This window comes from Vitis vinifera, chromosome 4 (genome assembly GCF_030704535.1).
Source record: "Vitis vinifera cultivar Pinot Noir 40024 chromosome 4, ASM3070453v1".
NCBI classification, from domain to species: domain Eukaryota; kingdom Viridiplantae; phylum Streptophyta; class Magnoliopsida; order Vitales; family Vitaceae; genus Vitis; species Vitis vinifera.
In genome coordinates this window covers 11318947-11346347 of record NC_081808.1, presented here as the reverse complement: position 1 = coordinate 11346347, position 27401 = coordinate 11318947, and the positions used below count along the sequence as shown (strand labels likewise).

Sequence of the window (27401 nt, the reverse complement as noted above, 5' to 3'; positions counted from 1 at the left end):
TGAATGAATAACAAGTAATTAAAAGAATAGCTAATACATGAATAACTGAATGAATAAAATTCAAACATTTTCAATCTGAAGCAATCAATCAAAATTAAATAGGGATCAAATCAAAATAATCGAAATCGGAAAAACAATATGCAATATTTCTAAAGGTTTAACCAGACAATTGAATTAAAATTATGAATAGAATAAATTAATAAACCAAATCGAAACCTAAATTGTACCTAAAAAGATTAATTAATTAAACTAAGAAATCAAAATCAATAACAAAACTAAACTAAGGAGTAAATTAAGACAAGACTAATTAAATTAAACTCACGAACACGTTTTGACTATCATATGGATTAAAACAAAATTAGCATGGACTTATGAATTACGAACAAAAATAATCAAAACTATTTCAAAAAAAACTCACCTGTATTATAAAAAAAAATCTGCCTTTGATGCGTTAAGGTGGCTCCCCTCTCCGTGTGGATCTCTCTGCTCCCCCCAGAGAAAAAATCTTCTCGCCTTTCTCCTTCTAAAAACCCAGAAATCCCTCCTTTGCTCCAGAAAAATAATCTCTCCGTGTGGATCTCCCCTCCCTCTGCTCGTTCCTTGCCATATTTTATATCATAGCCCGCCTTTGTATGGAATATTTTTGTTTCTTTTTGGGAGATGTATTTCGGAAATCCCACTTTCTAAACTGATCATGGCACTTACCATTTCAATTGACTTAATAAAAGAAACCTGTTAACCCAATGAACATTGTCTGGTGGGTCCCATGGTCATATTCTCTTCTCTCTTCCAATTAGAAACAGCCGACTATGCCATTTCTTGTGCTCTCGGTGCGAAATCTCGTTTGTAGCCTCTACGTGTTCGGTGGGGTCAGCGGTGATCCAAAATATGGAGATGGCGGAGGAGCGGTTGGCGAAGGCGGAGCCTCTTTTAGGTGCCGGCGTAGGTGATAAATCTGGCGGATCTGCTGAATCAGAGTGCGATTCTGATCCAACACGGACTGCATCCGCCGAATTCAGTCATTGAAGGTTTCCAAGACCTCAGCACTACCCTTCTCTGCCTCTCATCGAAGTCATCTCCTTCGTTTGCAGGGCTGGAATTTGCGCAATGACGATCAGCGGTTGCGAAGCTTTGTCAACTGCGATGATGGTGGTTATGGTGGTGGCGGCGGTGGAAGCCATTGGAGGCGTCTTCGTCCATGTTAGATTCGGCCGGCGATGGTGAGAAGTACAACGGTGTTGTGACGTGGAGATGGCAGAAAGAAAACCAGAAAAAGAATCGTGATGAAGGTGTGATCTCCTGTTCTCTAAGAAAATGGGTGTCCAGGGAAAGATGGTGATTCCATCCTTGAGTATGAAGGTTATGGAGCTCCGAAAATGGGTGTTTGATGATTCTTTCTCATTGTCGGTGGGTCGCCATGGCTATGATGAATATTGCTCCTTGATGATGATGAACTCTGGTGGCGGTGATGGATGTATACATGCCAAACGGTGAGCCTCAACAGTGGTGGACCATTTCGGCAATGGTGAACTCGTCTTTTCAATGCAGAGTTCAAGAAAGCGTCCATGAGTTATCTTGTCGGTGTTGTGGTTCCTCATGGCAGCTCATACTAGACCAGGGTGTGGAGTGCTTTTGGGCTCAGGGAAGTTTGCCATCGGAATGAAGACGAGAACCAGCTGAAATAGAGCCGGTTACCTTTATGCTTGGCGTGGGTCCCAGCTTTTTGATGCAATGGAAAGTGGAGCCAAAAAGGTTCCAGTTGGCCGTGCTTTTGTAACGGAATCTTGAAGTTGTTATGTGAGAGTGTCTTGATCCTCTCTGCTCCTGGTGATTGTTCTCCAAAGGGTCTAATGTATGTGGATAATTCGTCCCACGACCCTCTTGTTCCTGCCCAAAACGGTGCTCCTCATGCAAAACAAAATAAGATAAAATTAAAATTAAAGGAAAAAATGAGAAATTAATGAAAGTCATGAAATTGGTAATAAAATGAAATATGATTAAAAGAGAATGAAAGAGAAAATCAAATATTAGATTGTACAATTCTGTCATTTGATAAAGGGGCCATATGCGTATTTTAAATCTAACAATTCAAACAATTTTTCATTAAGTAAATAAGTAAATAAATAAAAATAAATAAAATGAAATATATAAAGACAATTAAATACATGAATAAATAAATAATAAAAAGTAAAAGTAAAAATGAATAGACAAAATAAATGTAATTATCAAATGCATGCCATAATAATAATATTATATAAAAAATAAAAAATAAAAAAGATGTTGAGCCTCAATGAAATGTCTAAATGGACCTATTCTGAAAAAGGTGTCTAAGTGACCTAGGTGACATGTGTGTAAGTAAGGAGGTGTCTCGGTGCGAGTCAAGGTGAATCTAGGTGGGCCTAGGGTGGTGCCTAATGGGCCAAGTGTACCTAAAAGCTATCCTAAAAAAATGAAAAGCTTAAGTCTACATCAAGGTTGCCAAGGGTCACAATAAGGGGTCAGATAAATCTCTCAACTAAAGTCTTCGAGGTGACTCAGAAAAAGGTAAGTTGTACGAGTAGTAATGGGCCACCAAGGAGTTACTGTGGAGCACTGAAAACAAATTTAAAGACATGTGCTAAAGGGACAAAATTGAGGGTCTACATTTTGATCCATTAGTGTATCTGCAGGTTTGCAATCGAGCATACCTATTTTCTTTAATAATTCAAGAGTATATTTTCTTTGAGAGACCAAAAGACCGTTTCTACTCCTTGCTACTTCCATTCTAAGAAAGTACCTTAAGGGTCCGAGATCCTTAATTTCAAATTCTCTAGCTATAACGCCTTTCAGCCTTTCCATTTCCTCAAGATCATTCTTTTGAGAATTATATCATCAACATACACTATAAGGATGGTGATTTTACCATTTGACGAGTGCTTGAAGAATAGGATATGATCAGTTTGCCCCTATGTAAAGCTGTGACCTTTTATAGTTCTAGTGAATCTTTTGAACCATGCCCTAGGAGATTGTTGCAGACCATAAAGGAACCATTTCAACTTACAAACAAGATTATTTCTTCCATTGTCTTCAAATCTTGGTGGCAAGTCCATATAAAATTTCTCATCCAGTTTTCTGTTTAGGAATGCATTATTGACATCCAACTTTTGAAGAGGCCAATCTAGGTTGGCTTCCAATGACAAGAGGACTCATATGGTGTTTAATTTAGCAACAGGTGCAAATGTCTCTTGTTAATCTATCCTGTACATTTGAGTGAAACCTAGAGCAATCCAACGCGCTTTATACCTCTCAACTGTCCCATCTGATTTGTATTTGACAGTGAACACCCATTTACAACCCACTGTAGTTTTCCTCTTTGGCATTTGAACAAGTTCCTAGGTATTATTTTTTTTCAATGCCTTCATTTTCTCTAGTACTGCATTTTTCCACTCAGGGATAGTTAGAGTCTCTTGTATAGACCTCGAAATCTCAACACAAGAAATGTTAGTAGTAAAGGTTCGGAAAGAAAATGTTTATAAGACACAAAGTGGGATATGGGGTGCATGGTGCAGGATCTTACACCTTTCCTATGGGCTATAGGCAAATCTAGATTTCCAGAGACAACTGGATTTGGATTTTTCTAAGGTAGAATCTAAAATACCTAGATCGTTTTGCAAAGCTATCACATTTGGTTCAAGCTCTTGATAGTGTGGTTCCACAATAGGCAGTTTCCTTTGAGGTTTAATCCTTCTACTATAGACAAGGAGTTCTTATCTCTTCGGATCTCCCCTGTTTCCAAAATGTGTTGATTTGGTGACATAGTAGGCTCAACTGGATTGAGATGAGTGGAAATAGGTAGGGTCATGATTTGGATCCAGACAGATTTATAGACTGGAGTTGCTCAGGGGCAGATGGGGCACTAATAGACTGTGTGTTTGTTTCCCATAAATACTCTTCACTCTTAAGATTCTCCCCTCGAAAGTGTTTGCAGAAAAGTATGGTTGGACTAAAAAAAAGTGACATCTTTAGAGACAAAAAATCTCTATGGTTAGAGAAAAGCACTTGTACCTATTTTAACTTGGAGAGTATTCTAAGAACACGCACTTGATGGCTTGTGGATCGAGTTTGCTTCTGTTTTGGTAATGGACATGGATGAAGGTTGAACAACCAAATGTTTTCAAGGGTAAGGAATTGAGTGATTGAAATATAGGATAAGACTTAATGAGGATAGACATAGGTGTAAGATACTGAAGGACACGATTTAGGAGTCGGTTAATTAGATAGCATGTTGTGAGGACAGTTTCTCCCCATAGGTGTTTAGGTACACGCATGGTAAACATAAGGGCTTTAAGACGTGACGATTTTTTGTCTCGGCAAGGCCATTTTGCTAATGTGTATTGACACAAGAACTTTGGTGAATTATACCATTTTGTTCTAGGTAACCTTCCAAATAGAAAGAAAATATTCTTGACCATTGTCAGTCCTAAGGACTTGGATTTGTGCTTGAAATTGGGTTTTAATCACCGAATGAAAGGTTTGAAATATTTTGCGAGTTTCAGATTTTTCTTTTAGAAGGTATATCTAACACAACCTTGTGTGGTCACAATAAAAGTTATGAACCATTTATTGCCTGAAATATTAGTTACCCCTAGAAGATCCCCAAATATTACCATGGATAATGGAAAAAGGCCTCAATGAATTGTATGGTTGGGGGAGGAAAGGAACTTAGGTATGTTTGGCAATTTGACAAATTTCACATTGAAAGGAATGAGTGTCTTTATTTTTGAATAAATATGGAAACAAGTTTTAAGTAAGGAAAACTAGGGTGGCCTAATCTATGATGCCACAACATTATTTCATCATCAGAAACAGAAATAGATTTGAATCCAAAAACAAGAGCCTGTCTAGTCTTAGAGTCCTCATCCCCAAAGACATACACCCCTTCATGTACTTTTAACACTACTAAACGTCTTCCTTGAGTGTAACTTCTAAAATTCACAAGAGGAGGAAAATTTAGCTATGCAACTGAAATCTTTGGTAAGCTTAATTATAGACTGTAGGTTACATGATAAATTTGGTACATAAAGGATTGAAGTTTGGGTACTATTTTTAGAGGTTTTAATTGAGCCTTTTCTTGCAACAATTGACAAGGACCCATTAGCTATCTTAACCCTTAGATTATCAGAACAAGGAGTGTATGAAGAAAACAATTGAAAAGTACTGTCATATGGTTTGAAGCACCTGAATCTATGATCTAAGATGCTTTTGAATTTTTTGTGACACTAAGGGCTGCTAGGAAATTACCTATTTGAGCAAGATTACAAGATCTGACATTGGTGTTAGGCTCTTATGATCGATTCAGAAGTCTATATAGCCAGGTCCATTTGTTCCTTGCTCGATATTTGAGTGGTTGCAGATTCTTCCCTTTTAGAGGTTGTTCCTGCATCTGCTGCAACTTGAAAGCCCCTTCCATTACTCTATCTAGGCCTCCAATTGGCAGGTTTTTCCATGCAGCAGCCAAAATTGCTTTGGTGGCACCGAGTTTGTTAAAATGATCACAGCGCACTCTTCTTCCAATTCTCTGCTCCCCATGGTATCCATTCTCACCCCCTTTTGAAGCTAGAGCAAAACCTTCCACCAGGGTATTGTTCTAATCCTTCTCTTCTCCCAACATCACCTTTCTCTGGCTCTCTTCCCTTCTAACTTCAACAAACACTTCATCAAGTGGCAGCATTGGTTCCTTTCCAAGAATCCTTCCTCACACCTCATCTAGGTCCTTGTTGAGACCAGCCAAAAAGTCAAACATCCTTCTCTATTGACCTTCTCTATTTTTCAGTACACTCAGGGCAGCAATCGGTCTCTATAAATAAATCTAACTCTTGCCATAAAGCTTGAAGATCAGTGTAATATTAAGTTACACAATGATTACCTTGTTTGGTCTCCTTCAATTTGCACCTGATATTTCAAAAACCTGGGCTGAGATTTTGAGGTCTGAATAAGTCCTCTTTACTGCATCCCACACTTCCTTTGTTGTAGGTAGAAATAGGTACATCTGACCAATCTTGAGCTCCATTGAATTAATCAACCATGCAATAGCAATGGAATCTTCTAACTCCCAATTTGAAAGGCTGGATCATCTTCAAGTGGCTTCTTTGTGGCTCCTGTCAAGTGCCCTAATTTTCCTCTTCCTTTAATCACCAATTCCACAGCCTGGAACCATTACAACCAATTTTTTCCATTTAATTTTCATCCACGAAGTTGTAGAGAGGTATTGTTTTCTCCATATAACAGGGAAGCAGACATAGTTTGAACCATCTGTTGTATAGGACCTAAAGTAGCTATTGAAGACTCGTTTCCACGACGTCCTCCAGCCATGACAGTCCTTGCCATGAGATTGAATCAGGCTCAGATGTGCTGCGGCTCTGATACCATGAAATCAGAGAAGAAAAATGCAACTCTCTGTTTTATTTTATTGAGAATGCAAGCCTTAAATATATAGACAATCTATTTAGTAAGATAATTATGAAAAATAAAATATTCCTAAGAACTAGGAACCTAAGAAACAAAAAGCTAAAAACTAGGGGGTTACACATCTTTATTTGAAAATTAAACAACAGATGAATACTCTAATAAAATAACTGGATGATTAGTTAGAGTTTATCCAAAGTTATATCCAACTGCCAATAGTAACCAAGAAGATAAATACCAGTGACTCCCTTTCCATACTTAGGACCAAATTTCCTAAAGAATTGGCCTCTTTGAGGCCTTTAATAAGGACCTAGATCTCAACTTAGATAGCCATCCCAATCCTAGTCAGTTTGAAGAGGGCTTGAATAATGTTTCTTCACAGTTGCCTGATAACTCCTCCAATACCCATCTGACCTACAAATTCTTCTGAACTTCTCAAACAAACATCTATCTAGTTCATGCTAATAACTTTGAAGAGTGCTGCAACAGTTGAGATTGGCTCAAGTAATTAAGAATCAATGGACAATTGATCAATTAATCCAAAAATGGCCAGATAGCAGATTTACTTAAATTGGCTGGTTCAAATGGGTCATTGGTCCAACTATTGGGTCAATAAATTTTTCATCAGTAAAACAAGTTGACAAAGCTATCCGAACTAGGAGGGGGCCAAATGGTGGTCCAACCAATTAGACCGGCTGATTCAAATGTTAATCACGGTTCTTAGCAATGGAGTAAGAAAGTGAAAGTAAGTGGGATAGAATACATCAAATTTATTCTTGAGGGGGGTAAAGGGGGTGGGAAATCATCTAAAAAACTAGCTTAGTGGCTAGTGTTTATGTTTTTTACAAGTGGGAGTAGGCTCAAACCCAATTAATGTAGGACAACTCCAGGATGGTTGTCTACAATCAAAAGGTGCATCAAGTTTCAATCTTTTAGGTTCTAAAGAGAGAAACAAAGAATGGAATTTTAGCGGGGAAAAATAAACAAAATAAGGAGGAAGAAAGATAAGAAAAAGAGATAGAAATCTTATAATTTCACTTACAAAAAAAATTAGTAGTCTCACTATTGAGAATTGTAGAGTATGCAAAGAACAGCTAAATATTATTGATCATCAATGCTCAATCATGTTTTACATCAATTAACCTTATTTATAGGCTTTAGAAAATTTAAAAATTTGAATAAAACAATACAAAATAAACCTAACCTATGTAATAATTGATTAAGACTCGTTCATTTCCTGAAATTATTAAGTCTCCTAAAAAATCGAAGTTTTCATTTTCAAAATTAGAAATTTACTTTATAGAAATTTCTTGTAATAAAATTTTTGATAAAACAAACCTCTATTCTAAAGAACTCAAAATAGATACTTTAGGATAAATGGATTATGTTAGAGATAGAAAGTTCAGGTTTTTTATTTTTTATTTTTTCTCCTTTTCTTCTTTTTCTTGAATACACCTTTAAAGGTGACTCATCCCCAAAACTCCCCCTCATTTGAAAGAACTCAACTCCGATGAGTTGGATGCTTGATAACATTTATAAAAGTTAAGATCGGGCTTCTAAAAGTTAGTGGCCTTAATCCAAGTATTTTTGAAGTGTGGTTTATTTCACCATTTCACAAAAATTTCTGGTATCCATCTCCTTGATGAGTTGATACAACTTGATCTTCAAGGACATACTTAATCTCATTACTAAGTATGTGGGGAATATATCTTGATTACAATGACCCAATATGTGGGGAATATATAACCACTTAAGGGTCTCACCCATAGGTCAAAGTCTCTTGGTGATTTTAGCACAAACTTAATATACTCTCATGGTTCACCATAGATCCTGTCTAATGTGTAACCATACATGCTAGGGCACTTACCATGGGAACCTTATGTCGATAACCAAGACTAGACACCCTTCAATTAAGAGGTAGTACACTACAACCTCAAATGAATTACCTAAGCCTATAAACCAATTGTGAACAAATCATCTACTTGTAAGAAACTCATGACTTCATTATTCCATACAACTCTTAATGCACCAAAGTTATATACAATGTAAGAGATGTGGGGCCTGAATGCTCAACATATATAATGTGCAAAGAGGATAGAGAAAGGAGAACCAAAGTCATAATAAAAATACTAATGAATTTCATTTATTGTTACATCATGTCATGCTTTAAGGGTTCTATCTAATAGCTTATACTTGATTCGCCATCTAAAACAAAATAATAACCAATCTTTCCTTTGTATGGAGAACAGGTACAATACCCGGGGTTAGAGTATCAAATGAAGTTAGACACTGCAACCATGTCTTTTCTCTCAAAATCTGTTGCATGGGTATGAGTTAAAATACCTCACATACTTATGATTTTTTGTACTTAGAATAAATTTGATGATCTTTCCATGAATTTTGTTGGATGTTGAATTCTATGTCTTCCTTTTTTTTGTCATGTTTTTAAAGAGTTATTAATTAAAAGAAACAATAGTTCGCTTCTCTAGTGTGGCTTTGATATGGTCATGCTAATTAACAATTTGGATAAAATGGGTTAGGTAGATTAAATTATGTATTTCTACAATTAGATTCTATGTGTTGGTAAATGGAACTTCCATAATTTTTTTTTTTTAAAGTTGTATGGCTTTGAGATAGAGCAATCATACTCTCACATGTTGGCATATGTGAGAATAATTGTATATTGATTTGAGGAAAAAATGTACATCTTGTAGACAACCATACAATGAAAAAAGGAAACAAATTAAATGCTAGAAATCTATCCCAAAAATCATGGAAATTACAATTCTGACTTCTTAATTTAAATTGCTATATACAATTATTGAATTTCCCATTAAGAGGCTAAATAGAAACCATTATTTTCCTATTAAATAAGGGTCATAAAGGCTGAATAGATGTGGTTGATAGACCACATCTATCAAAATATTGTTAAGAATTTCTTATCTTTTTGGAAAATATTGTCATTTTCCATTATGATCGATGAAATTGAAGTTTTAACCTTTTATTATAACCGTATAGGTCTTTATTTTGGTACTAAATGTTACATATTTTCAAATATTGAAATTCAAGGAAATATAATTTTTATCTTTGTGTTAATATTTGTTATTCACTTTTAAAGTCATATTTTTTATGAGCACACATTATCTTAATGACCATTGCATTAAGTTTATTATACATATTTTATTAAAAGAACTAGTGTAATTAGTACATTATTTATTGTCTTAACATTTCTCATATTTTCATCCAAAATTTCCATTTTTTAGAGCCAAATTCCATGGTTTCCATCATTTTTACCAATATCCATATTTTCATTGATATTTTTGTATAGTCAAACTACAGTATTTTTGTTGATATCATCATTTTCATTGCCGATTTTGGAGACTCATCCCCATTACCTCAACTCCTTAAACCTCTTATATAACATCACTATTCAGATTATGCATATATCCACATCTCAAACTTTTAGATATGCCATCTCTTATTACTATTTCTGCAGTTTTGATCTCTTAAATTGGTCAATGGACACTGATCTATAAACTAAGCTTGCCATGTGGCAGGTTAAGTGCTTATACAGTGTGAAATGGGGTATTGTTTTTCATTAAAATTGGATAATTACGAATTTTTTTGAAAGAAAAAATTATACCTAGTTAGGCAATTGGGTTATTTTTTTCTTCTTTTGGAGAAATATTTGGTTTCAGTGGTTTTTAAGATGGGCAAGTGCTTTTATGCATTGATTTTTTTTTTTTTTCATTTTTTGGTGATTTTTTTTTCCGTATTTTGCCAATTTATTTGTATCTTTGCTGCCAAACACCTTTCATTTGCTTTAAGAATTTTTATTTCTCTTTGTTCTACAGTTTTTTCCTGCATACAGATTTGAGTGGGCAGTATCAGAATTTGCTGCGGCTATTACTTTGGAACTTGGTTAGTTTTGCAATTAATTTTGAGAAGTTTTTTTTTTTCTGGCTTTCCTCAATTTATCAGGATTTTTCGATTTGGTCAAAGCACATGTTCAAAGGGTTCTTAAATTTTTTTGGAAAAGTGGCATGCCTAAGGCTCAAGCCTGGTACTTCCAGGTGAAATGCCAACTTCCATCCACTTAGGCAACTAACCTTTATTAAGTTTTCTACCCTACATGTTCTTATTAAAAAAAAAAAGGGTTTTCTACCCTACATGTTATATATAGTATATCGGCACATAAATTTTGTGTCCATTTATAAAAAAAAAAATGTTAAAATAAAATTTTAGTAAATGAATTAATTTTAATTATCTTATTTTCAAAGTCAATTTAATTTACTATTGAAAATACAATAATCATAAGTTAAATACAAAAATTATATAAATTTGTAAATAAAATTATAAATATTTTTAAATAGAAAAATAATTACACATATATTTGTAAAGTAGATATATCATCATTTTAGTATTAAAAGTATTTTCAAATTCTACGTATGATTGTCCAATGTCACGAATTATATTATTCATATATTAATTTTTTCAATAAAACAACTTTAATATATATATTATTGTCTCCATCAATGCAAGAATCCTTCATTCAATAGTGTTACGAAACTACATTGATCTTCATTTTGGTATCTGTTGAATATAATGTATTTATAGTATATTATCTTTCCTTGTTAATATAGGTCACATGTATGGTAGTTAGGACTCCTATCCTTGTATATATATATATCTCAATTGTAAGTAGATATTACATGAATGAGAATTAAGGTTTTTCTCCTTTCTCTCTCTCTTTCAACATGGTATCAGAGAGCCAAGGAAGAAAACCTAATTCTTTCCTGTTTCCCGTGTCATCAACTTCCGAAAACCTTCCGGTGACTGTGTTTCTTTCCGGTCACCCTCCCCATCTCCCCACACTTTCCGGTCAGTCGGATCATCGTTAGAAACCACTCACAGCCGGCGAACTTTTCCGGCAAACTATTTTTCCGACACTGACCATACCAGAAGGAGCGCCTGGAGGAGATCTCCAACTTTTGTGAAGGCACCAGCATCAAAAGAGGATCCACGCGCCGGCCACGCTCCATTTTCCGGCCGGCGACTGCATCTCACGCGCCGGCGCGTGAGGGCGCGTGAGGCATTTTCCGGCGACGCGCCTCCTCCTCCAGCCTCGCCTTCCGCTGACCAGCATCCCTACCTACCTGGTTCTCCCATCCGAGCCCTGCACGTACCTCTTTTGGGGATTTTTGTCTCCGTCAGCCCTCCAAACAGCCTTTCCGGCGAAGTTCCGGCTACTTTCTCTCCACCCCAATCCCTGCACGTGCCTTGGGAAGTGTTCATCTACCTTTCTGGTGGTACGACGTCGCGATCTGAGGCCGTCTCCCTTTTTCTGTGGTGCCACGCCGCAATCTGAAGCCGTATTAGGGCTCTCTTCGATCCAAATACGTGAATATGACCATCAAAAATCAGATCTTTACCTCTGTTATCTCTGGATCTCCTATGATTACCTTAGAGAAATTGGTTGGCAGTGAAAATTATCTTTCCTGGTCTGCCTCTGTTGAACTTTGGTTTATGGGTCAAGGATATGAGGATCACTTGGTTTCCCAGGAGGCAGATATCCCTGAGGTTGACCGCGTACAGTGGAGGAAGATAGATGCACAGTTATGTAGTGTATTATGGCAATCGGTTGATCCCCGGATTCTTCTTCATCTTCAGGCCTATAAAACTTGTTTTAAATTTTGGACTCAGGCCAAAGGATTATACACGAATGATATCCAGCGTCTTTATAAGGTGGCTTCTGCTATTGTCCATCTCAGCCAACAGGACTTGGATCTATCTACTTATATTGGTCAAATTGCCTCTCTTAAGGAGCAGTTCTTGACTGTGATGCCTCTTACTCCTGATGTTGGGGCTCAACAAACACAGCTTGACAAGTTCTTCATGGTCCTTACTCTTATTGGCCTTCGTCCGGATCTTGAGCCTATTCGTGATCAGATTCTTGGTAGTTCATCAATTCCGTCCTTGGATGATGTGTTTGCTCGCCTCCTCCGTATCTCGTCCACTCAGACTTTGCCATCTGATAGCGCTTCAGATTCTTCTGTGTTAGTTTCTCAAACTACCTCTCGAGGAGGACGCAGTGGTACCCGAGGTAGAGGCCAACGTCCTCATTGCACCTATTGCAATAAACTTGGCCACACTCGCGATCGTTGCTATCAGTTACATGGAAGACCTCCTCGCACTGCCCATATGGCCCAGTCCTCTGATTCTCCGCTGCCTCAGCCTCCGAGCTCCTCCGCATCTCAGACATCTCAGGCTTCTATTGCCTCTATTGCCCAGCCTGGTAATGCCTTTGTCTGCCTTACCCACACATCTTCTCTTGGACCCTGGATTCTAGATTCTGGAGCATCTGATCACCTATCTGGTAATAAGGATCTTTTCTCCTCTATTACTACTACCTCTGATTTACCTACTGTTACCTTAGCTAATGGTTCTCAAACTGTGGCTAAAGGTATTGGTTTGGCCCTTCCTCTGCCTTCTCTACCTCTCACTTCTGTCCTTTATACTCCTGAATGTCTTTTTAATCTTATTTCCATCAGCAAAATCACTCGTACTCTTAATTGTTCTATTACCTTTTCTGATAAATTTGTGACCTTGCAGGACCGGAGTACGGGGAAGACGATTGGCATAGGACGTGAGTCTCAAGGCCTCTATCACCTCACCTCAGATTCATCTCCTGCAGTTTGCATTTCCACTGATGCTCCTCTCCTCATTCACAATCGTCTGGGCCACCCTAGTCTCTCCAAGTTCCAGAAGATGGTTCCTCGTTTTTTCCACTTTGTCGTCGCTTCCGTGTGAGTCATGTCAGCTTGGGAAACATACTCGTGTCTCGTTCCCAAAGCGTTTGAATAATCGGGCAAAGTCTCCTTTTGAGCTTGTCCACATTGATGTTTGGGGTCCTTGTCGGACTGCGTCTACTTTAGGATTTCAGTATTTTGTCACTTTCATTGATGACTATTCTTGATGTACTTGGTTATTTTTAATGAAAAGTCGAGCTGAGTTATTTTCTATTTTCCAGAAATTTTATACTGAAATCCAAACCCAGTTCAATATTTCTATTCGTGTGTTACGTAGTGATAATGCCAGGGAATATTTTTCAGCCCAATTTACTTCGTTTATGTCTCATCATGGGATTCTTTATCAGTCTTCTTGTGCTCATACTCCTCAACAAAATGGGGTAGTTGAACGCAAGAATCGACATCTTGTTGAGACAGCTCGTACTCTCCTCCTCCATAGTCACGTTCTTTTTCGTTTTTGGGGGGACGCTGTTCTTACTGCTTGTTATTTGATTAATCGTATGCCCTCCTCTGTCTTACACGATCAGATTCCTCACTCCCTTCTTTTCCCTGACCAACCACTTTATTTCCTTCCTCCTCGTGTCTTTGGTTGTACTTGCTTTGTTCATATTCTCACTCCTGGACAGGACAAGCTTTCCGCCAAAGCCATGAAGTGCCTCTTCTTGGGATATTCCAGACTTCAGAAGGGTTATCGTTGTTATTCCCTTGAGACTTATCGGTACTTTATCTCCGCTGATGTCACCTTCTTTGAGGACTCACCATTCTTTTCCACCACTTTTGAGTCTCTTCCTGTTTCTGAAGTCTTGCCCATTCCCATTGTCTCCCCACCTGATGCTATGCCCACTCGACCACTTCAGGTTTATCATCGTCGCCCTCGTGTCGTTGCTCCTCTCCCTTTTCCTGAGGCACCTGCTGACTCACTTCCTATCCCTTCGGCTTCACCTGCCCCGGCTCTGCCTTCTCCTAATGACTTACCCATTGCTATTCGGAAAGGTACTCGCTCTACTCGTAATCCTCATCCTATTTACAATTTTTTGAGTTATCATAGATTATCTTCACCCTATTCTGCTTTTGTTTCTACTATATCCTCTGTTTCTCTTCCAAAGAGCACCCATGAAGCTCTTTCCCATCCAAGCTGGCGACAGGCAATGGTGGATGAAATGGCTGCTCTGCACTCTAATGGCACTTGGGATCTTGTTGTTTTACCCTCTGGTAAATCTACAGTTGGTTGTTGTTGGGTCTATGCAGTTAAGGTTGGTCCTGATGGTCAGGTTGATCGCCTTAAGGCCCGCTTAGTTGCTAAAGGCTATACTCAAGTTTATGGTTCTGATTATGGTGACACATTCTCACCTGTTGCCAAGATTGCTTCTGTTCGCTTGCTTCTCTCCATGGCTGCTATGTGTTCTTGGCCTCTTTATCAGTTGGATATTAAAAATGCCTTCCTTCATGGTGATCTTGCCGAGGAAGTTTATATGGAGCAACCTCCTGGTTTTGTTGCTCAGGGGGAGTCTGGTTTAGTGTGCAGGTTACGCCGTTCTCTATATGGCTTGAAACAATCTCCTCGAGCATGGTTTAGCCGTTTTAGTTCTGTTGTTCAAGAGTTTGGCATGCTTCGCAGTACAGCAGACCATTCAGTTTTTTATCATCATAACTCCTTGGGGCAGTGTATTTATCTGGTTGTTTATGTGGACGACATCGTCATTACAGGCAGTGATCAGGATGGTATTCAGAAACTAAAACAACATCTTTTTACCCACTTTCAGACCAAAGACTTGGGGAAACTCAAGTATTTCTTGGGAATTGAGATAGCTCAATCCAGTTCTGGTGTGGTCCTTTCCCAAAGGAAGTATGCTTTAGACATCCTGGAAGAAACCGGTATGTTAGACTGTAAACCGGTAGACACACCTATGGATCCGAATGTCAAACTTGTACCAGGACAGGGGGAGCCTTTAGGAGACCCCGGGAGATATCGACGGCTCGTAGGTAAATTGAACTATCTCACCATTACTCGTCCAGACATTTCTTTTCCTGTGAGTGTTGTTAGTCAATTCCTACAGTCACCATGTGATAGCCATTGGGATGCCGTAATCCGTATTCTTCGATATATCAAAAGTACACCAGGCCAAGGTGTATTGTACGAGAACAGAGGTCATACTCAAGTTGTTGGTTACACAGATGCAGATTGGGCTGGCTCACCCACAGATAGACGTTCTACTTCAGGGTACTGTGTTTTTATTGGAGGTAATCTAATATCTTGGAAGAGTAAGAAACAAGATGTAGTGGCCAGATCTAGCGCTGAAGCCGAGTATCGAGCTATGGCTTTGGCAACATGTGAACTTATATGGTTGAGACATCTTCTTCAGGAGTTGAGATTTGGAAAGGATGAACAGATGAAACTCATCTGTGATAACCAGGCCGCATTACATATTGCATCCAATCCAGTCTTTCATGAAAGGACCAAGCATATTGAAGTTGACTGTCATTTCATTAGAGAGAAGATCGCATCAGGATGTGTTGCTACAAGTTTTATCAATTCAAATGATCAACTAGCAGACATCTTCACTAAATCTCTCAGAGGTCCTAGGATTAAATATATTTGTAACAAGCTTGGTGCATATGACGTATATGCTCCAGCTTGAGGGGGAGTGTTGAATATAATGTATTTATAGTATATTATCTTTCCTTGTTAATATAGGTCACATGTATGGTAGTTAGGACTCCTAGCCTTGTATATATATATATCTCAATTGTAAGTAGATATTACATGAATGAGAATTAAGGTTTTTCTCCTTTCTCTCTCTCTTTCAACAGTATCAAAGGAAACCCATTATAATGTAATATGTATAAATCGTTGACATGACATTCAAAATCAAGTACTTTATGTAAATTAATATTAAGTGTACTTAGCCCTACTTGAAGAAAAAGAAGCAGATGCTTCTCACTGATGCCTTAGACTAATGTTGCTAGTGTTGCTAAGCAACATTTCCTCAACCCATACTAGACTATGTCTAGGCAATATGTGAGCAAAACACTAAGCAAAGGAAGAGAACACCCAGGGATCTTGAAATAATGGAAGTTTATTCATAAAGAATGTTTACAAACCTCTGCTAAGGTATAATGCTTTAGAACTCTCAACTCTGGGTGCACTCTATGTTCCACTCACCAAATGAGATCATCACCTATTAATATGCTCCCTAGGAAATTTCTATAATTCCCAAGGTTTCTTGAAACTATCTAGAACCTTTCTACAACACCTACAAGATGTTTAGTATCTAAAAATGTTTTGAAGTATTCTAGATTCTCTTAGTCTCTACAAAACATTGGAGAGGTCCACACAAGTCCATGGTACCTCTGAGCCTTTCACATAATTCTAAAGATTCCTGCCCAATGGATAGATTAACTCACTCTTGCCTCCTTGAATATTCTGATTGTCTCTAATGGGCCCCAGAAAATGTCCTAAGTAGTTTCTAGAATCTTTTACAAGTGAGGACCTTGTTTGGGCAGAACGCAACAGCAAGCTCATATGCATGTATGTGTGTCTCTAAAAATCTTGAAATTTGAACCTGTATTTGCCACATCTTTTAGTTTGAGGCTTTTAAGATCTGATTTTTCACTAAAATGATGAACTCTGTTGGATCTGATTGCAATTATCAGTACTGTTAGGCCAGATCTATTCTTTTATCAAACCTTTTCCTGACAAGATTATCAAGGTTTTTGCAACACCATTTGAATTCAATAAACAATACTGAAATTAGCACTCAAGTTTGTATTTTGTCCTGACATTGGGGTGGTTTGGTTTTTGATCTCTACATATGAATGTTAAAGAATTTCTGTTAACCAATGAGAAACATTTGGATTTTAACCTGCATCTTTAATTTATCATTCATATAATCTAACTAATTCAGGTGAAGAGGATTCATTATATTTATAAATATGTTCAAAAAAAAAGTTAGACAGTTCAGCCGATGGCCATCCCTGATCACATCCACTAAATGGAGGTTGATGGTTTTTCCTTCTAATGTTCTTTTAGAATAAAAATGTTGTTGAATATAAACAAAATGTAATTATAAGCTAATATCTTATTAGCCTGCACTTGGTATTCTAAATTATCACTCTTTTTATAACAAGTCAGCTTTTTTATTCTCCACTGAGAAAAGATGGAAGGATGACTGATGTAGGACAACCCTAGGATGGTTGCCTACACTCAAGGGTAGGTGGGCTAGGGTTTTACTTTTAGGGTGTAAGGAGAGGAACAAAGAATAAATTTGATGGTAGAGAAAATTATAAGATAAGAAATAGAGAGAAAGAAGAAATAATGAAGAAAAGATGGAAAACCTTAGAGTCTCACTAAGGCCTTCTAGGAGTCTCACCTAGAAGAAAATCAATGGAGTCTCACCATTGAGGGTTGCAACCTTGCAATGAAAGAAAGTATAATATTATTCATCAAGTTCATTTCTTTGATTTACATTGATTAGCCTATTTATAGGCTTCTCTAAGAAATCCAAAGTCTACTAGGACTCTAATAACCTATTATGATTCTAATTCTAATTATAACATCCAAAGTCTACTAAGACTCTAATAACCTATCATGACTCAAATTTTAATTATATTATAACTCAACTAGCTAATCCTAATTAGACTTCAACAAATACCAATCCCTATTCAATTCTAATTAATATTAATCCTACTTAAAGTTTACTTAGGTCTTCCCTTTCTTCCTTGAATAAACTTTAAAAGGCTTTCCCCCATCAATGACCTAAGCATTTCTTTAGAAGAGATTCATTTTAATAAACGTTTGTTTTTATTCCATTTTTAAAGTCAAGATCTAAAATTATTTATAGATTAATCTGCATTTTGCTTTAAAGTAGAGATCTAAATTTATTGATGAAGAAATGGTTTTGTGGTGGCTCTACAGATTTCATTCAAGAGGCAAGAAACTCAGAGAGAACAGCCCACAACTTCAAGAACAACAAAATAGTTAGGGTTCCTCATGTTTTTTGGGTATGAGACTTTATGTATGCCATTCTGCTCGTAGTTTTATTAGTGATTCTTTGATACTACATTCATTACTGAGTTTGAATGCATGTGTATTATGTTGTTTCTGACTAGATGACTTCCATGTATATGTGTCCAGGAATTGACAACCAGACAGGTTTTAACAATGCAATTTTGTACAGGACACAAGGTATGGGTTACCTAACCTGCTTAATATGGTGCATGGTAGATTTGACTTTCATTATTTGATGCTTCTTTCATTTCCCTGTTCATTGTATTTATCTCTCTTGACACTACATTTATGTGAGTAGAAGAAACTAGCTTTTTCTTTATAAAATTCCCTGATTTAACAAATAATGTTTGAATGTTTTCGCTTCAATAAATTATAGGATTCTAGCATCCCTACTATTCTTGATTGTGGTTCTTCCATTCTTATTTGTCCACTGTTCTTGCCAAATTATCTGGGCCACTTTCTGATGTAGGATTCCTCAGGGCTTACTGGATATTGGAGGGTTTGGAGGGCAACATATGGCGTTAGCGTTGTGGTAGATGTAACTCAATCTTGGCACTTAGTTTATTGTTGTTAAGAGGAAACTTAATTGGTCCTACAGGAAATGATGGTATGGGGTATGAGAGAGTACATGGATGCTATGGATGTTGTGCATATGGACAAAAGATTATAGCGGGAAATGTAATATTAGGTTATGCTGCATATGTTATGTAATTTTGTAATGCCAAATACATGCTTTACAAGAGAAATGGACATGTTATTGCATCTAACAAGGGATCAAACATGAGCCAGACTCTTCTCCATTTTAGATAAGATTGGAATGTCACCTTCTAATTATGAGTCTTCCTTTTTGGGCTTCCCATAAAGTTAAGATAGTTTGGAACTTGGTGGGAAGGTGTCACAGAAGCTTGGTAAGCTGGAAGAGGCATTACCTTTTAAAAGTAGGAAGAGCTAGACTTACCAAAAGCAGCTTACCAACCTTACAAATTCAGTTTACCAACCTTTATCATCCCAACCTTGGTAAGAGAAATACTACTAAAGCTACGTAGAAATTATTTATGGGGTTGTTTGAAGGAGAGATGCATCAATTGAAGTGGGGCTGTTGCACTCACCAAAAAGTAGATCGGATTAGGTATTGTAATTTGAATATGAGAAAACAGTGTGGAAAACAGCTTGGGAGATTTGTGGTAGAAAGAGATGGCTCATGGAGGAGGATAGTGATGGGAAAGTACAAGAAGGTAGAGGAAGGATGGTGTACAAGGCTCAAATGTAACTATTGCTTAACATATTTTTAGTTTATGCAGCATAAATATAAGCTCTTTTACCCATTCAAGATAGTACCTTATCTCTTAGTTACAATCTGATTCTGACGGTGAACCATATACAAGTTTTGGTTGGGGAGTGGGGGAGAATGAGAACAATTGTTTGTCTGAAATTATAGCTACACCCAGGTTTCATTTCTAGGGCTGCTCACCTACCACATGATTATGCCCTATTGAAAATCGCAACTGAATTTTGAAGTGTAAGTGGACCCCTAGTTGTACAGTAAAAAGAGCACCCTCTATAAATTGAAGGAATAAAATGATTTTTTCTCTTGATAAAAGGATTCTTAAAAGTTGAATTTAGTAGCTTCTCCTTTTCGTAATATAGAGTTAGAGATTCAAAATTAATTATTTTGAATTTTAAAAATAATCCCCTGATGAAAAAAAGATTTTAAATTCAAAATTTGTTATTTTTGAGAATCTATGGCAAAGAAGATTAGCCTTATAGCAATCAAAGGAGTAAAGTGATCCTTTCTATTAACACAAGGATTCTTAGAAGTTCAATTCAGTTGCTTTTGAATTTAATCCTTTTCTTTACAAAGAAAGACAATTTAAAATTAGCTATTTTGGATTTTAAAAATAATCCCTTCTTAGTGGAAAAAGATTTTGAATTAAAGAAAGTGGATATATTTTAATTTGTTTTAACTTAAAAAATAGTTCTTTCTTGATAGAAAATTATTTTCAAACTTCATTTCTTTCCAATATCATATAGTGTGCAGTGTGGGGACTGTCCACTGAAGGTCAGGTTCCTGGATCTTTTCAGAATAATGTAGAGAAGTGCAGTTGCAGAATATAGGTGGTGAACAAAAACAGCAGCCACGAGAATCTGAGTGATGGAAATAAAGATATTATGTTATGTACTAATGTTAGGTGTAAATAAAGGAAGTGATAGAAACAGGAAGTAATAATATTTATTTTTTTATTTATTATCATGATTATTTATTTTAGGGTTATTATTATTATTTAGCAATAAAGTTTTGTTAGAGTTAACATTATTAATTTCCTACTAGAGTTAGGATTCTCTCTCTCTCTCTCTCTCTCTCTCTCTCTTTATATATATATATAAGTCCAGTGATTGCCATAATTATTAACTATTGGAACAAGAAAACAAGGAGCACTATGCTTATCATAGAAACAAAAAGGCACTGGCACTAATACAACTTGCACTATGCTAATATCAGTGAAACAAAAGAACATCAGGCAACTTCAATACTAACATAAACTTTCTCTATTCTTTCATCAAAGAGCTTGGGCACTAATACATCTAAAGACATGTCTAACACACTAGCAAACATAGAGGATTATTGTACTATAGAATCATAGATGTAAAAATAGTCCTTAACCCTTTAACATTTTGAAAAAGGAAAGTGGTTGCTAGTACAAAGACCTATTAATATAATTTTTTAAATAGTTAAGATTCTATGTTATTAAAAGTTATTCATTACACATATGTATATATATTTGAAATTTCATCCATGCTCTTTATTTACCTCCTTTAACATTTCCCTGGCTTAATCATTATGACTAGAAATTTGAAATTCTCAACCTACTTCCTATTTAGAGCTTTTGGGGTCTTTGCCATCCCATCACTGTAGCAAAAAATTCCCTTCTATTCACTTTAGAAACTAGTTAAGTTTTGCAGACAAAATATCTGACAATGATTAGATAAATCAATTGAAAAGTCCTATGATTTAAATTTCAAAAAATTAGATCAATTTCATCCAACTTCTGTCATATACGTGCATATGTTTTTGTATTAGCTTAGATATCTATCTTAGGCCATTTTGGTTATTATATTCTGTAGACTTTTAACTGTTTATTTACTATTAAAAGGAAATTTCTTTAGCTTTCAGGTTGATGACCTGGAATTTCTGAAGAAAAGTGGAATAAATCCAAGAAAGGTTGGACTTCAAATTGAAAAGAAATTTTCTTTGTAACTTTATTGTATATCTGAATATTCCATATTCTTCAATTTGAAGATATCTATCTATCTATATATCACAATACACATAAGATAGGTCAGGGTGAACTCTGCTTGGTTTATCTAAAATGAAGAAAGAAAGGAAAAAAAGAAGAGAAGTAAGGGAGAAAAATTCATTCCTTTTCTCTACTTATGTGGGAGAGCTGCAGGGAAAAATTAAAAGGGAAATATCTTGGTCTTTTGAAGTAGTTATGCCTTTTGCAAAGAACATCTCTCTGGTCCACAAAGGAAAATTTCCCTTTTTTTTTCATTTTGCTTTTAAATAATCTCAAAGCCAGAGAATCCCTTATCTTAAAATGTAGCATTACACTTACCTATTAATTCAAAATTTTATAAAAATGCACCATTTTACACTCATCTATTGTTCATTTCCTGTTTTCTTTGTCTTTCCAGCAAAATTTGGATACCAGAGACTTAGGAAAGATAAAGATAGGGAAAAAATGGAAGGAAAATCTAAACAAGTTTGATTTCAAATAAATTTTCTTTCTACTCTTTCACCCAATTCAGTTTCTTTTAAGCAGAGAATTAGTAATTTGAAATCATTCAAAATTTGAAATAATTTTCATTATTATATTTCATTTTCCTTTGTATTTTCCATCTCAACCAAAAAGAAAAATTGAGATTCCTTTTGTTTTGTTTTGTTTCTTTGTTATCCTTTTTCATCATAGTTTTCTAGATCCAAATGGAACCTTGATCTGTTAAATTATATGAGATGTCCCTAAATTATTGGGTGGCATATGATGTTTAAAGCTCTTCCTTTCTTTATCTAGATGCAATAAAATAAATATCATTTGTTGGTTGGCTTACATTGCTTTTGTGCTGCAGGTTGCAAAAGCATTGGTGGAAGTGTTTGCTGAAATGATATTCATCCACGGTTTTCTTCATGGAGATCCACATCCTGGTAATATCTTAGTTTCTCCAGAAGCAGAAGGTCGGAGCGGCTTTTCTTTAGGTATGTTAATGATTGATAATTTTATGCCAATCAAATATTTAAATCTTATTTATTTTGTATCTACATTTTTTATTAACTTTTGCCACTCTAGCTTCCTTATCAAATTTTCATGTCATGGAAAATAATGCAGTTCTTCTTGATCATGGGATCTATAAACAATTAGATGAAACATTCAGACTGGACTATTGTCAGCTCTGGAAGGCTGTGATTCTTCTTGACTCAAACAAAATACAGTATCTAGGCGATCAATTTGGTGTTGGGAAGTATTCTAGATACTTCCCCCTTATATTCACTGGAAGAACTATTGATAGGTGAGTTTATATAAACCTGTGAATTAATATCACTTACCATCTTGGGAAGAAATGTAGACCATCTGTCCACCTTACTTAGATATACATCTCAGTAAAGATTGATTAACATAAAAAAAAATAATAATAAAACTAAAGGAGTACTAAGTGAACTTATGTTATATAAGTGTTATATTGTCAAAATGTTTTCATTCAAATAGCTAGATTTACTTATGATCAATATCTTGTTTTTGGCTTATTTTTAAAATTTTCTTTATAGATAATTTTTTTCCCTTTTTTGATAATAATTTTTATGAGAAACATGAAGGTGTTAATATTTTTTTTTCTTCTTTCAGAAATATTCTAGTAATATCATATGGAGATTATAGAACTTAAAGAAGGCATTTAATTAGGTGTTGGGATAAGGGATTTAGATTGATCTCGAAGAATCACATTGGGTTTAGATTCATCTCAAAGAATCACATTCTCCCTAGAAATTTGTCAAGCCAATTCTGTTGTGAAAGTCAGGTGATCTAGAATTAACTTTTGGAGTTTTTGTTGTCTATTAACATTTCTTATAAATAATAATTTTAAGCAGTTGATATGGTTTTCTGTTGGCCAATGATAGTTGCCCATATTTTACTCAGAAGACCTTGTCTTTTATATCAAAATGTCTAACCTGATGGCTATGAGAACATTTGTACTCTTGTGCATTTGGCAAATGGAGATTCTTTGTTTAATGAAAGAAATTTTACCATCAAAGAACTAGTAGAAAAATCATCCTTTGAAACAAAAGAACCATCATATACTTTCATCAAATAGCAATTTGAAGTTGAGGGCAAGGAGGAAAGGGTTTGTCTATGATGCATCTATACCTCAAGATGTAGTAAAACCCATCCCAAAACAGATTGTGAAAGTGGCAAAAGAAGTGCAACAGCTACTGGTTGATTCTAGCAACTTGACTCCCAATAATAAACTATGGTATGAATTGTCAATTATGCAAACCTACCGAATGCAATTAATCTAGCTTTAGATTCTTCTTTCCCTAATTTACTGATGTACCATACACATTGCATGGAGCATGTAGACCTTAAAAGATGAGTTGATGAGTTGTTTATTGAAGAATATTAAAGAAAGATTAGATCTTTATGTATTATGAGTCGTTTGGTCATGATTTTCGGATTAACAAATGCACCAAGGACATGTATGTGTGTCATGACATAGGTTTCAATTACCAACGTAGAGAAATATGACCCCTAGTTTATACTTGAATTCCTTGTCATTTAGGAGCTTTAAGAGCCAAAAGAAAGTCAATGCTTGATTTCCCAAAGAAAAACGTTGTTATGGTTGGTAGGAAGCATATAATTTTTTTTTTTTTTTTATATCATCCATATTCTAACCGAGTTAAAGTCTTGATTTTCATATGGACATATTTTTATGCAGGAAAGTGTGGAAATCCCGTATGATTTGGGGGGTGATTTGTAGGATATTGTGGTAGAAGATTGAGGCCCCAATTAGATCTGATATTTAGGCTAAATGTTTGGTTTGATTTTTATATTTCCATATTCTGCTCTCTGTGTATATGTTAAATAGGGACCCGATTATGTAAAATATACATGATTGAATATACAATTGTATTATTCTTAGTTTCTACATGGTATCAGAGCACGGATTGCTCTAAAACCCTAATCAATCCACGATTGCCCAAAAAGGAGACAACCATGAGTCCAGTCAATCGGCAACCCAGGGAAGAGAGTCAGAAATAAACTCCTCCATGGGCTCGACCGGTGCATTCGACAACTCCCCACTCCATTTTATCGTTGAAAAATTGAACGGTAAGAATTACAGAGAGTGGGCACAGACAATCAAGTTTGTTATTAACGGAAAAGGAAAACTAGGGTTTCTTACTGGCAAGACTCGGTGACCACCTCCACCGATGCAGCAGCATCCCAGAAATGGCGATCCGAAAACTCCTTCATCACCTCATGCTTGATCAACTCCATGAAGCCAGCCATTGGCAAAACGTATATGTTTCTCCCAATGACAAAGGATGTGTGGGATGCGATACAGGAAACATACTCCGATGTCGAGAATGCTTCCCAGATCTTTGAACTCAAGACGCGGTTCTGGCAGATGAAGCAAGGAAATCGAGCTGTCACGGAATACTAAACCGAGATGTTGGGTTTGTGGCAAGAACTCAATCTCAGTTGCGAAGAGGAATGAGAGTGCACGGGTGACAGTGTGCAATTCAAGAAGATGGAGAACGAGAGAGTCTTCGAGTTTCTAGCAGGGCTGAACCGCGAGCTTGACGATGTTAGGAGTAGAGTTCTCAGTTGCTAGTCGTTGCCCTCCATCCGAGAGGTCTTCTCTGAGGTGCGACGTGAGGAGAGTAGAAGGAAAGTGATGTTACGAGAACATCTCACTTCTGGGCCCGAGGCTTCAGCACTTGTAACCTGTGGGCCTCACGTTGGATCTGGCCTAAGACAGTCTAAGAGGACTTATTGTGAGCATTGTAAGAAAACGAGCCACACTAAAGACACTTACTAGACTTTACATGGCAAGCTCGCAGATTGGAAGCCCAGATAGCCCAATAAAGCCCATAGTCATTAGGTCTCCACCGAAACCTAGGCACACAAAACACCCACAAAAAATCATCAGTCAGCTTCTAGTGTGGGGTTTAATTCCAACCAACTTGCAAAATTATGAGTTTTTTTTTCTAATTTCCAAGCCTCTGGTCAGTCTTTTACTACTTTGTCCTCTAGTTCTTTAGCCCACAAAGGTACCTTTCTGACAGCACTTAGCACCACATCTCATATTAATCCCTGGATTATCGACTCTAGTGCATCTGATCATATGACTGATGCTCATCATTTATGAGAAACAAAGGCTATTCTTAGTTAAGAAAAACACCCAAAAGGGGGGGGGGGTGAATTGGGTTTTTAAAATCTTTTCAATCACAACAAATTCAAACACAATATAATCAAAATAGAGAGATAGAGTTTAGAGAATTCAAACTCAGGTTTATAGTGGTTCGGCACTTCCTTGCCTACGTCCACTCTCCTTAACCTCCTAACCGAGTAAGGGTTCCACTAACTTGAAGCTTCAACCAAGTTTCCAATCTTCTTACACTTGGATTCCGGCTCCAATGGGCTCTTACACAATCTCTTCAAGATTCAAACCTCTTGAAGGCTTTGACACTCAGATTTTTACAAGAAATGATCCCTCAACCTAGCTTAAGGATAGCTCAAATACAAGACAAAGCTAGGATGACACACAAGAGTGCACTAAAGGATATGCAAGTGGTGATTTTATGCACTATGAAAGAAATGAGAGCTTTTTTTATCAAGAACAGGTAGGTAGGCTATTGAATGCAAGTGTTCTCTTGTCAATAAATGAAGTGGAGCTCTCAATTTATAGGTTTCTAAGCTCGGGAATCAAAAACAACAAAAGGTAACCTCGTCCGGTCAAGATAGGGGTCGACCGGTTCACCAGCCGTTGGAGCATTTAATGCATGACAGGTTACCGTTGCCTCGACCAGGAAGAGAATCCCCTCGATCAGGAAGAGAAGGCTACTGGGAGAGAGAGAAACTTTTTGGCCTCCCTCGACTGGTCATCGACCGGACGAGCACAACTGGTCGACCAGTTCCTCAACCGGTTGAGCCAGTTGGCCATAACCTCGACCGGTTGAGCCTTTTTGGCCTCGAAAACCTATTTTTTTAATTCCTTTCTTTTCTAACACTTAATCAAGGTCTTTAGGTGAATTATTAAGTTAATTATAAAACATTTTGCCTAAGGTACATTAGTTAAAAACTCGGGTTTTAATGAAATTGAAGTTTTAAAGAATAAACCAAGTTTTCTAAGTTGCATGAAACGTGTGAAAATCCTAAGTGCACTCATGCATTCATCTTACATTAGTTTCCTATGATCATAAGTTTTCCAAGCATCTCGATCTTGTATCCATTTGGTCTTTTGATGAATTTTCGAGTTTATACCTGAGATTCTTAATCATTAAACCAATTAGTCACTTAACCATAGTTTGTTATCATCAAAACCCAATTAGGAGAACCCTTGGGCTAACAATTTATTTTCTACATTCTCTCCTTGTGCTGGTAATTTAAAAGTAAAAATTGCAGATGGTACTTTATCCCCAATTGCTGGCAAAGGGTGTATTCGTATTTCTGAGTCTATTACTCTCAACCCTGTCCTACATGTTCCTAATTTATCTTGCAATTTGCTGTCTATTAGCCAATTAACCAAACAGTTTAATTGCTCAGCTAAATTCCTACACTCTCATTGTGTTTTTTAAGACCTATCATCATGGAAGACGATTGGCAGTGCTAAGGAACGTGAGGGGCTATATTACTTCGACGAAGCTAATGTGCGTGGACAATGTTCTCCCACTATTTGTAATTCTGCATCTAGTCCTAGGGAAAGTGAACCTTTGTTGTGACACAAAAGGATGGGCCATCCTAGTTTTCAGTACTTGCAACATTTATTTCCTTCACTATGTTCAAATAAAGCTTCATGGTATTTTCAGTGTGAAGTGTGTGAACTTGCCAAACACCATTGTGCATCTTTTCCTAAATCTAAGTATAAACTAT

General features: G+C 36.5%; 1 protein-coding gene across 1 annotated transcript in view; it reads left to right on the top strand.

Annotated features, from left to right (window-relative positions):
• LOC100244438 (uncharacterized) overlaps positions 1-27401 on the top strand; it is a 64985-nt gene that overhangs the window by 23810 nt on the left and 13774 nt on the right. Inside the window, exons 5-11 of the mRNA XM_002268317.4 lie at positions 8694-8771; positions 10299-10365; positions 18169-18254; positions 18388-18438; positions 21434-21481; positions 22387-22513; positions 22644-22824. Of these exons, the coding sequence (XP_002268353.1) occupies positions 8694-8771; positions 10299-10365; positions 18169-18254; positions 18388-18438; positions 21434-21481; positions 22387-22513; positions 22644-22824 (638 nt within the window). The remainder of the gene's footprint in view (positions 1-8693; positions 8772-10298; positions 10366-18168; positions 18255-18387; positions 18439-21433; positions 21482-22386; positions 22514-22643; positions 22825-27401) is intronic.